This window comes from Pelobates fuscus, chromosome 5 (genome assembly GCF_036172605.1).
Source record: "Pelobates fuscus isolate aPelFus1 chromosome 5, aPelFus1.pri, whole genome shotgun sequence".
Classification (NCBI taxonomy): domain Eukaryota; kingdom Metazoa; phylum Chordata; class Amphibia; order Anura; family Pelobatidae; genus Pelobates; species Pelobates fuscus.
In genome coordinates, this window is record NC_086321.1 from 348,683,884 (window position 1) to 348,696,868 (window position 12,985).

Consider the following 12,985-nt stretch of genomic DNA (forward strand, 5'->3'; position numbering starts at 1 on the left):
CAACAAGCTTATTGTTTTACTTCCTCAGACCACAGACTTGGTTCCAAAATGCCTCAGTTCTGGTATTTGACCCTCTGCCTGTCTGACCTGCTTAAGAACCTGTGCTGCCTAACCTGATATTTTGCTAGCCTGACCACGTTGTTGCCTGATCCTTATCTGTACTGCGACAACTGTACTTCTATCCAGCTTCCTACTACATTGTACGCTAAAAAATTACACTTCGTAATGTTCAATGATATAATTTTTTAACTGTAGGGTAATAGCTTTTTGATCCAAGGATAAATCTGATTGCCATTCTCAAGTCAATAGGGATTTTTTTTCCTAGTTTGTTGCAAAATTGGAAGTGCTTCAAACTGGATTTTTTTGCCTTCTTTTGGATCAACAGCAAAAAACAAATGTGAGGAAGGCTGAACTTAAAGGACCACTATAGGCACCCAGACCACTTCAGCTCAATGAAGTGGTCTGGCTGCCAGATCCATCTAGGGTTAACCCTGCAGCTGTAAACATAGCAGTGCTATGTTTACATTAGGGTTAATCCAGCCCCTAGTGGCTGTCTCATTGACAGCTGCTAGGGGCGCTTCTGCGCTTCTCACTGTGAAAATCACAGAGAGCAGACGCTGACGTCCATAGGAAAGCATTGAGAAATGCTTTCCTATGGATTGTCACGCATGCACATTCAGCGCTGACGATGTAAATAAAAAAGATCTACAGAACAGAAAAAATAAAAAACTCATAGAGTAGTATAGCCAGTATACATGGAATCACCAATTATTAAGTTGCACTCACAGACATAAATTGATAGTAGGCGTATCTCAATAGTGGGGAAATGATGTGAGATCCTCAACATGGATGTATGGACATGTAAGAGAGAAATAAACCACAAATAAGTGTAGATGGTAAATTCATATACCCTGCACTGCAATAGATTACACTTTCGAGTTTGTAGTGGTATAAAAGCATATCATCAGATATTATCCACGGCCATCCTCCTCCAATCGGTGTAAAATAAGAGGGATACCGTCTCCAAGTTGTACAAACTATTTATTAGCAGAAAAAAATCAAAATAAAAAACAAATACAGGAAAAGCCTCTACAATAGTCCAACCCTACGCGTTTCGTCCGTAACAGATCGGACTTCTTCAGGGGTAATTGTTTCCAGGATCTCCCGTGCAGCGTTGTCCTTCTCCTTTCGGCGTGGTTTTAAATCACCCGTTAAGGCTCCCGCCATAATCCGCCTCCGATCGACGCCGAGCTGTTCCGGCTGCACTGATAGCGTTCCAAGCCTCATTCTCATATGTCATTCAACCTTATGCGCATGTGTGCAATCGGCACTTTGTGAAAATGCACGGTCGATCCAGAAATCCATGTAAAGTCCTCTTCCATAAACAGTCCCAGCGCTGACGTCTGAAGAGGAAGATTTCCCCAGCACTGAGGGAGCCCGGCGCTGGAGAAAGGTAAGTGTTTAACCCCTTCCTCCCCCTTTAGCCCAGCAGGAGTGGGACCCTGATGGTGGGGGGGACCTAAAGACCCTATAGTGCCAGGAAAACAAGTTTGTTTTCCTGGCACTATAGTGGTCCTTTAATGGACGCAAGTCTCTTTTCAGCCTATGCAACTATGTAACTAAATGTTAATTTACAAACTACTACCCTCCTTCCTTGGTACACAGTAGAAAACATATTTTAGAATCTCAGCCTTTCCTGAGCCTGACTTTGCAATATACCCCTGTCTGATTTTCAGTCATTTTTAACTTTGCAAGCCCTTTATTCTTGAAAAGAACAATAACTGCCTGCTAACTACAAGGGGTGAAAGCACCACATTTATGCCTTCAGATAGTTCAAAGTGCAGATGTATTGTCCTTGTGAGATACAGAGAAAATGCAAACGATTTATGCAGAACCAATATGATTTAGTCAACAAGTAACTTCACAATGCTGTCTATAAAAAGGACAAAAGAAAAACTTTTTAAAACATGTTTTTTTCTTTCTTTCATTAAAATGTGTTTGTGCACATTTTGTGAGTGTTAGCAGCCATATATCAATGTGGAACGTGGGCTTGATGCAGTGTTTTATCTTCTTCTTTTCATAGACTTTGGATTGTATCTGAATAGATCCTGAGCCATCAATTCTTCCTGGGCTTGCTGAGTTTGTTCCTCAGCTTCCTGACGTAACCATTGTTCAAGCTCTAAATTTTTATTTCTATCATGAGCAATCAAGTCAGAGCCTCCAATGATATGCGGAAACACCCCAGCTCCTGGGTACGAGATCTTCCTGAATTTCTTAAAATTACGTAGATTTTCATGGTTTGTATTTGTATTGGACTGCTTATTTGTTGATGGTTGACAAACCGTGAGCGATCGAAACTCTGTCAGTAAGAGCTTGCTAGGGAGTCCATAATAGTCATTTTGTAATTTTGGTGCTTTGGCAAACTTTTTCTCTTGACTTGGAGATTCTGGTTCTTTCTTTGTTTCCATATTTAAAGTACAAATATCTGATGTACTCTTTGTGCCATCCTCAAATTTGCTATTGTCATTTTTGGACTCCACTTTCCTTCTTTTGACATCATTGATATTGCTACAATTTAAATCATTCCGCTCCATGACATCATTGGCATCTCCATCACTTTCTAAATCAGACTTTTCTAAATCGACCAAATCCTCTTCAAGCTCTTTTCTCTTTTTAGTTGTTCCATCCATTTCCAAAGTTGCTTTACCCATTATGGTGCTAACTGTGGGCGGAGTCTTTGAATTTCCAAATTTCTCTCCATGTGACAAAACTGACTCAGTTTCCAGATCTAAGTCCTCATCCTGAGATATAAGCCTACCCTTGTCTTTCATTGATTGTGATACAATGGGTGCCAGTTGTTCAGAAGAAGGCAGGATGTTTTCCACTCTTGCTACCTTGGTGGAAGACATATCTCTTTCATCGTCCTCTCGATCTCTCTTCTTGGATAATGGTTTGAAATAATTCTTTATTTGACTGGCAGGTTGACTTTTCTGTGATGTCCTCTCCTTAGATCTGGGAAATTCTGGTAATTGGCTTTTTTTCTGACAGAATTGTATTCTCTTGAATCAAAGCTCCCTTGACATCACTGCTATTATCCGTGCACTCTTCAGAATATCCCTTAGAGTGGTTACCTTTGCGATTCCTTTTAGGTGTTTCTTTAACGACTTGAACTCAACTTACATCCATCAAAGTATTTGCTTGATCTTGCGGTTCTGTATTTGCAACATAGGCAGTGGTGTTTAGAGTGGGTGCAGGTAGCACAGTCTCATCAACAGCCATACTTTGAGAAATAATGCTCGTCTTCGGAATATCAATCAGATTTCCACTTGCTGAGCATCTTTGAGGATTACAATATATTTCTGTTGACATATAGAGAACCGCTAAACCTATTTCTGCCTCTGGGATAGCTCTTAGATCTTTTCTTTGGAGCACATTGAGAATAGAGTTGATCCAGGTTGGTGAAGACTCAGATACTGAGAGCTGTGAGTCTGCTACTCCCATGTCAATCACACAAGTTGAAGGATTTTCCAATATTGATGGCTCATTCAAATCTCCCTTCAACAGTTTTGCTTCTCCATTCCCAAAAGTAATTGCTGGGCTAAGTTTTTTTGTACTGTTTAGCACTTAAAAATATGAAGACTTTGCCTTTGAAGATATCTTTTCTTTTTGCATTATCCGAGAGGTCAACTGATTCAGATTTAATTGAAGGCTCGTCAATGGAGGAAATTAAGCTTTTTAATGCAGCTCGTGTTTGCTTCTGTCTAATGGATTTGATCAGCTGGTTGAAATACTCTGGAAGCACAATTGGTCGACAACAAATTAGGGCACATATTGTTTTGATTGTGACTTTAATGGAAGTCATGACAAGATGGGTGCATGTCTCTGTCCAATTGCCAAGTATATGACCACCTAGTAACAGAACAAATTCATTTAAAGATGTCTTCTCTGATCCAGTCAGACAGGAAGATGAAATGACCAGAGGTTCATACTGCACGCAATACTTGCTATTGAATACACCAAATGTAACCTTATCGCCAGATTTCAAATTCTTGGCAACAGAACTCTCCATCTTCTCTCCATTAATAAAAGTGCCATACTTTGATGAGTCTTTAATTGTTAAAGTAGGAATTATGTTAGGGTGACCCAGGTTAGAAAGTGAATGGCTGACAGATAAAACAGAATGGTATCTACTAATGGACTGGTCATCTTGTATTAATATTGCGCAGTTCTTTCTTCCAACAACATATTCAGTACCCGTGAGAAAGTGATAGGTTTCACCTCCTCCAGTCTCTGGAATGAGCCTCCACATTGTGCTGTCTGTTTCTGTTCCATGCGTATTCCCCTCCTTTTTTTTTTCTTTCGCATTGTCTTTTTTTTGCCCCTCTGTTAATAACATTTGAGATTGAATTGCTTTATATGTTTGTTTTCCAGAGGTCCATGTTGTATTTCTATAACATTAGCGTAAATTGTTCTCATTTTCCTTCAGACAGGTTTTACAGCAAATTCTAACATTTCTAAGTACTTCATCTGACGTACATGCGTTAGCAGAAACAAATAGATTCAGCTTAGTGAGGCCAAAAGAGCCTGCATCACATACCCCAGATGATGGATAGATCAGACTTCAAATGTAAACAAGGCCCTGAATGTTACACATTCTTGTTTTTTCCCGGTTAATTAATTAATTTATTTTTTCATTAAAGGGTTACTCCCGCACCCATGACCATTTTGTCGGTTTTACACGGCCATAGTGCAAGGATCCTGTATCTGCAGCTTTGCACAAAGTTTGTGTAATTGGCTGAGAGTTCACAGCTGAGGCTCTCAGACCAGATACTGGTTTAGGCAACAATACAGGAGGCTTGGTGCCCAGCGGGACACAGGTAAAAGGCAAACTGTTTGCCCTCTTACCAGAGAATAGGGTACTTCTCACATAATAACCTTCAAAGCAGTGTGTCTAGGGATTCTATCCTTCTCAGTTACTTAGCCTAAATTTATCACAATCTCTAGTAATCATAAACTGTTAATTAAAGCAACACTCTAATGAATAAAAAATAAATAAACTAAAAAATTTTTTTTATATATATATATATATTGGAAGGCGTAGCCTGAAGTTGTGGGAGGGGTTACCCGGCTATTTAAACTCAGGCCCCCTACACCACAGGGCTGATGCTGCCTGGTTCATTTCTACTTCCGGTTCAAAGGTCATCAACACAGACTGCCTAAAACTCCAAACAAGCTGGTCTGGGCCTACTGTGGCTCCCACGCTGATCGGACCAAGTTTTTCCCTGATCCAACAACTCCCATCCTGCTGTTCCAGCCACATGCGGTCAGAGACTCCCACGCTGATTGGTCCAAGTTCTCCCTGCTCCAGCAACTCCCATCACGCTGTTCCAGCCACATGCGGTCAAAGACTCCCAAGCCGATTGGAACAAGTTCTCCTTGCTCCAGCAACTCCCATCACGCTGTCCCAGCTACATGCGGTCAGAGACTCCCAAGATGATCGGACCAAGTTCTCCCTGCTCCAACAACTCCCATCATGCTGTTCCAGCCACATGCGGTCAAAGACTCCAAAGCTGATTGGACCAAGTTCTCCCTGCTCCAACAACTCCCATCACGCTGCTCCAGCCACATGCTGTCAGAGACTCCCACGCCGATCGGACCAATTTGTCCCTGCTCTAACAACTCCCATGACGCTGTTCCAGCCACACGCAGTCAGACTACTCTCACCTCCTCTCCAGAACTGGCCGTTCGTTCCCGCCGGCGCTATGAGACCCCTTACCAGCTTCCCGGGCCTTACCCTGGACCAAACCTCCGTGTCCACCAAGTCTGGGTACTTTCCAGCCGCATAGCTGACCTCTCACCTCACCGCAAGCTTCCGAGTCAAGTTGTTTGTTTCCTGTACCAGTCAAATCCACGAACCGTGAGTCTGCCTGTATGGGCCAAATCCATGAAAACACAATTGTTCACACGTTTACGTTCTTACATGCCGTCCATTCTGGACTTTTTCCCGTTCAGGACTTAAGTCAGTTCACCTACTCCTGCCTGCTCTGTTCCATTCCTATTCACTAGTTTCTTTTCGTCAAATTTCTACCGAACTAGTCTCCAGTCTATCTCAGTTACATGCTTCCATCTAGCGGCCACCACAATCATAGTACCAATTAGTTAGTTTTACACTGTGCCCTAATACATGAATGTCCAGGTTCTTTTTTGAAAGTATTTAGCCTGCTACTAATTATCCTTACATGCCCCCTGTAGTTCGGTTATGTTTGCTATATTTCTTGTTATTATTTACGATTGTGCACGGATATGGTCAGTTTCCCATTACTAATTCAGCTCTGGTAAGCATTTAATATTCACTACGTATATTGCATTACCATCATGTATTGCATATGTCTTATTTTATCACTCATGGACTTGGTACTGTTCTGAGGCAGTCATCAAGATCACATTTGTTACCATGTGTTATGGCCAATCTGTATACTTGCTCCCATGATAGGTATGTTACTTATTTGGCGGACGACCACTTATTCTCTAAACCTTTTTTGTATCACGCCACACTCCTATGTTCAGTATATGTATAGTCATGTTCCCTGGGACAAACCCTAGTGTACCAGGCTTTACCATACCATCATATGTTCCCCCTGACTCTACGTCAAAATAATCATGTATTACGCAAAAGGTTATTTACTCATCGCTGCTATATTCTACTCAAGCAAGTTCATCATCCTAACCGACCCTTGCTATCCAGGCATAGTATCACCAAACCTACAGCAAATCCACTCCTAACTGTTCTATGTTACATCAGCCAACGCTGGCACACAATTCCTCCGCCAGGCCGTACACAGGCCCACGCCCGGGGATCCTTAATTCCCCTTTCCATGCTGGCACGACCATAATTAAATATTCTAAGTCCTACCGGGATAGCTCAAATCTGCCCTCATAGCTTGGTATTCCATATCCCCCTATATGTATTTTCGCTACAGAAGTCACAGGACCAATTAGCAGTCACTCATGACTCTGCCTATCCCCCATTATTGTCGCAGTATTGGTTAAACACTCCCCATGGTCTCTGGTAGTGGCCTAGGATCCTCACCCTACTCACTTATAGGGATATTTGATTTATGTCCTATGAATCTTGTACCCACCATCGTAGGGTCAGGATTCTAACAACTATGTCCTCAGGGTACCTATTCATATACCTGTCCTCAGGTTACCTATTCATATACCAGCCTCAAGAACAACCACCCGGATTATGTGTATTTCGTTCACAGTAAGTCAAGCCCAATTCCAGTTCCAACTTGCCTCCCACCATCATTTCCCTTTAGGTTCTCCAATATCTCATTCCTCTGGCAAGGAAACCACATTCTACCCCAAGCAAGGTATGTTTACCCACCTCACTTCTACCCATCACCCGTCCCATTCTCGGATCCGGTATGTCAACTGGTGGCCTGGTTCCCAGCTATGCCAGTAACTAGCCTCATCATTATCAATTCCGTGAGGCCAACACCCATCTTCATCCGCATATGGAGTTATACGCCCCTCGGCCCAACACATGGCTAACGCCTCACATCAACCTCTCTAGGTTACGAGTTAGGGCCTCACCCAGCATGGCCTCTTGTATTGACTCTTTTTACAGTCCCCGAGAGGCCAACATTCTTGCCACACCTTTCAGTGGCCCCTGCCCACTAGTCCAAATCACATGAAATCAAACCATTGATATCCACTCTACTTGCCTCCATACATAACATCAACGATGGACTACAGAGACTGGAATCTCCACAGGCACTGACGCACATCCCAGCCACAGGACTCCCAAATCCCTCTCATGGTTATGTTATCCTTTCAAATCCCTCCCCTAGCACATCGGTTTACATTATTACTCCCTCATACTTTGTGTCCCTGACCATACGCAAAGACATCTGGAAAGGTTAATTTAGTCTCCTTACTGATGTACTCTAAGACATCGTGGGAGGCATAGTCTTACTACTACGATGATCTGTACGTCATTCTATACACCAGAATCCCAGACTCAATCAGAAAGTCACTATCCCAGAATTCATCCTAGCCTTCAGACTTTTGTGACGTAAGTGGCTCTACTTCTCCTCACCATAGAGAAGGTTTGCATCGACAACCTGGAGTTTTACCTCTAAGCACACCCTTTCCGTCACTCAGTTGACTTCTACATCAAGGTTTCCACACACCAGTTCCACACAGGTATGGTCACACTCCTGTCCGGTATTCACGAGTGTCAGAACCTTCTTTCTGCATTAATAGACCCCGCAACACAATCACATTGCTTAAGAAGGTATTCAACCATATTAATTACCCACCCCTAGCCTCAACTCATTGATTTCCTCTAAGGAATTCTCCCAGTACTATGCCAAAGGGGTTGACCAGAGCTTGGGTGGGCAAGACAGACATTTCCTATGCCTCCAAGCTTCTACCTTCAGCCATCCCAAGGGCATGTTCATGGCATTTTATGGAGGGATTGTCATGAATTTCCCACACGTGTAACTTTTAGAGCAAAGAGTAACCCCAAGCTGTTTGTCTTATTTGCTAACACACTATGTTGACTAACACTCAATATTAGCGAATGTCCTGAAGTCACCAGTTATCTTAGATAACTTTCTCACGATAGAACTCCCTCACTCCGCTCTGGTTAGTATTCACCAGACGATGGCACTTTTCCTCACTATGGGTTCCACTTTCATAAACTGACCTTCTTAGGCATTCATCTTGACACTAATAAGCTACAGAACATGTCCACCTACAGAGAAGGTACAGCGCATCGGAGTCCTGGGAACCTTTCCTTCTGAAGAACAAGCGGGGAGGGGGGGAATGGATCTACAGTCCTACTGGGCACATTGAGGTTTGCCATGAGAATTATTCTGCACATTTATTTCCCGACCGCTGAGTCTTCTTCCCACCGACCGTTGCATTCTGGCACTAGTTGTAAGCAGACCTACACATATGGCTCAGGTTCATACCACATTGGATTGGGGGCGAGGTTATTCCCGCCATTTCTCATCATTTCCCAGTTACATGGACCAATGCGTCCGCACACACTGATTTTACAGCCAATTTGGTGACTTTTGGTTCTGAGATGCCTGGCCAGTTGAGACTCTAAAAATAAAAAAAATAAAAAACTTTCCATTCCTCGTCAACATTTCTTTGGAATCTGCCCCATAGTGGCCGCCTACAAGGCCTGGGGAGGTATGAGTGGATAGGGGAACCTGTCAAGTGCTTTTCTGACAATAAAGCAGCTGGCTATACCCACATTCCATGGCTTAATACTGCACTAACTCGCCTCATGGCATTTGGCAGATTTCTGGATTGAGCTGCCCTCTCTGATTATTACAACAAGTTTACCACCGATTACCATAAAACCGATATTCGTTCACTAGTCGCCATTGCGACACTCCTCTCCTTTTTGCCCACACAGTTTATAAAATCTCTCTTAACACTACAAAACTTACCTGGCTGGCTACACCATGTCTTAAGTGCCCATCCTAGTACCAAACAGTTCACATCCTCTTACCATATGTAATACGTAGGGACAATCCTACGGACAATAAGGTGCCGGTCAAAATGTCAGACCTTTACAGGTTATCACTCACAGGACCAAATCTCAATATGCCCCTATTTAACTGCAGGGCAAACCACTCACTACAGCTAAATTCATAATGTACCTCAGAACCCTCTTAACTAGGCAGGGACTCAACCCCAATGCCTTTTCGGGACATTCCTCCAGAATCAGGGCAGCATCAGCTGCTTCCAGACAAATGTCCCTGCTCACACCATAAACATTAGGACACTGGAAATCCACAGTATAATACTAGATACATACCACAACCAGAGCTAGAGTTGAGTAGGACAAGCCTTTATGAATCTTGCAACGTAAAGATGTGTAATAAGGTATCTTATTCAACTTTTTGCCCTCTTTTATTACAGGCCTACCCGATACGTCGGTTTCGGCACACCACAACCGACTTGCTCATATATCTAACTTATCATGTATACGGCTTTTGTCCCCGACTACAAATTGGAAGGCGTAGCCTGAAGTTGTGGGAGGGGTTACCCGGCTATTTAAACTCAGGCCCCCTACACCACAGGGCTGATGCTGCCTGGTTCATCCCTCCCACCTCTCCCCTTATACATATTACTATTACAGGTGGGCCCTCTTTTATTACAGGCCTACCCGATACGTCTGTTTCGGCACACCACAACCGACTTGCTCATATATCTAACTTATCATGTATACGGCTTTTGTCCCCGACTACAAATATATATATATTTATATTGTGATCCTTGTCTGCAGGTAGCACGGTCTTCTAGGGCAAAACATGCACAGTCTTTTAATGCAATTTCATTCCAGGCACTTTATTTGCAAGTTTACACATGAGGCAGCAGCAAATGAAAACACAGATCCCTATAAACAAAAACCTAGCTCATCTGAGCACTAACTAACATTAAGTTCCCTATCTCTCAGGGGTGAAACTAGAACAAAAATTATTGGTTTCACCAACCTAGAGTCTTTGTCCGCTCTCAGCACTCCAGTATTTAGTCAGCCTGCTGCTTCCAGCCTTCCAGAGAGAAACAAACATTCTCCCCTTATCTGCCTAGCAGGGAGGGGTTTATTCCCACTGCTGCAATGGATTACCTGCAGCTAAGCAGTAGGTTGGAGACAGTCCAAAAACCCGGGCCTGGATCTATGTCTTCCAAGAAAACCGCTAAACTGCCGAGTGGAGCACTGGCCCACCCTGCTCTCCAAATGCTCCACCCCAGGGGCCCATAACTAAATATTCATTCTGGTTATATACACAGAAACATACACTCCAACTGGGGTTAAAAATCATATGCCTCTCTGAACAATTCTGTCGAAATATAGACTCCCTCACAGACCACCCCATTCACCTTATCACATATCCCCCACCCCAGCTCAGACCCATCGGGGCGAGCGGTCTGGGACCATAAACAGTGAACTCGGGAGAGGCCATCTGCATTACCTTGGGCAGTTCTGGCCCTGTGAGTAATAGTAAACTGGTAAGGCTGAAGACTTAGGAACCATCTAGTCACCCTGGCATTCTTTTCTTTGTTTTGCCTCATGCACGTTAAAGGAGCATGGTCCGTGATCAGCGTAAAACATCTCCCCAGTAAGTAATATCTCAGGGATTCTAAAGCCCATTTTATTGCCAGGCATTCCTTTTCCACTACGGAGTACCTCTGTTCATGGGGATTCATTTTCCGGCTCAAATACATGACAGGATGTTCCTCTCCTTCATGTACCTGGGACAGAACCACACCAAGGCCCACATCAGACGCATCGGTCTGTACCACAAATGGTTTAGTGAAATCCGGAGCCACCAAAACAGGGTCAGCACACAAGGCTCCCTTCAAGACTTAAAAGGCATGCTCCGCTTCCGGGGTCCACTTAACCATAATCGGGCCTTTTGCCTTAGTAAGTTCAGTCAATGGGTTGGCAATGCTAGCGTACCCAGGGATGAACCTGAGATAGTAGCCGGTTAAGCCTAAAAAAGCCCTGACTTGCTTTTTAGTTACAGGACGTGGCCAACTGGTGATGGCTGCTACTTTGCTCTCTTGTGGTTTAAGGAGCCCCCGCCCGATAGTGTACCCCAGATATTTTGCTTCTTCTAGCCCTAAAGAACACTTAGCAGGGTTAGCTGTCAAACCGGCAGCCCTTATACTATCCACAACTGCCTGAACCTTCATCAAGTGAGTTTCCCAGTCCGCACTGTGAATCACCACATCATCCAGGTAGGCGGCTGCATACTGTCTGTGGGGGTGAAGTATCCATCATACGCTGAAACGTGGCTGGGGCACCATGCAACCCAAATGGCAGTACTTTATATTGAAACAACCCATCAGGGGTAGAAAACGCGGTTTTCTCTTTTGCTTTCTCTGTCAGGGGTACCTGCCAGTATCCCTTGGTGAGGTCCAAGGTGCACAGATATCTGGTCTTACCTAATCGCTCTATTAGCTCATCCACACGAGGCATCGGGTAGGCATCAAACTTAGAGATATCATTTAGCTTACGGAAATCATTAAAGAAACGGATTTCCCCATTTGGTTTGGGCACTAACACAATTGGGTTGTTCCACTCAATTCCACAATTGGGTTGTATCACTTTGTGATACTTCAGTCACCCCCAACTCAAGCATCTTTTTAACCTCTGCACTAACCACTTCACGTCTAGCCTCAGGTATCCTGTAGGGGCTTCAGATTGATCTTCTTCCCAGATTCAGTTAGGATATCATGCTTGATTATGTGTTTTTCCTGTTATTGGGGAAAACACATCCCTATTTTTAGACACAAACTCCCTGACTTCCTGTTTCTGATGGGGGGCAAGAGTATCAGCGACATGCACCTCCGGACCCTGCTCACGAGTGGCTTGAGTAGGTTTATCTCTGGTCATGATGAGAACCTCTCGTTCTACCCATGGCTTCAATAAATTTATATGATATGTCTGTTCTGTCTTACTTTATAGTTCACGTCACTGATCCGCTCAGTGATTTCATATGGCCCTTGCCAGCTGGCTAAGAATTTGCTTTCTACCGTGGGAACGAGAACTAGAACCCTGTCACCTGGTTTGAATACCCGTAGCCTTGCGTTCCGGTTATAGCTTTCTTGTTGGGCTCTCTGGGCCTTTTCCATGTTTTCCCTAACTATGGGAATTACTGCTTCGATTCGCTCTTGAATTTGCGCTACATGCTCTATAAGACTATGATAGGGGTATGCTCTTGATCCCATGTTTCCTTGGCAACATCCAGTATGCCTCTTGGATGCCTACCATACATTAACTCGAAAGGTGAAAGCCCTGTGGAAGCTTCTCTAATAGAAAACATCAGGTAGGGTATGAGATAATCCCAGTTTTTTCCATCCTTGTCTATCACCTTCCGCAGCATAGCCTTTAGAGTTTTATTAAACCTCTCCACTAATCCATCAGTTTGCGGATGGTATACTGAGGTTT

The 12,985-nt window shown here is 43.7% G+C and overlaps 2 protein-coding genes across 6 annotated transcripts in view; one reads left to right on the forward strand and one right to left on the reverse strand.

The window, feature by feature from the left end:
• JSRP1 (junctional sarcoplasmic reticulum protein 1) overlaps nucleotides 1-12,985 on the forward strand; it is a 141,011-nt gene that overhangs the window by 85,509 nt on the left and 42,517 nt on the right. The window lies entirely within an intron of this gene.
• Nucleotides 1,756-4,333, reverse strand: LOC134610336 (nibrin-like). The gene is given in 3 exon segments (XM_063453287.1): nucleotides 1,756-3,030; nucleotides 3,032-3,609; nucleotides 3,611-4,333. Coding segments are annotated over 3 exon segments (2,244 nt in total). The 5' UTR covers nucleotides 4,310-4,333; the 3' UTR covers nucleotides 1,756-2,063.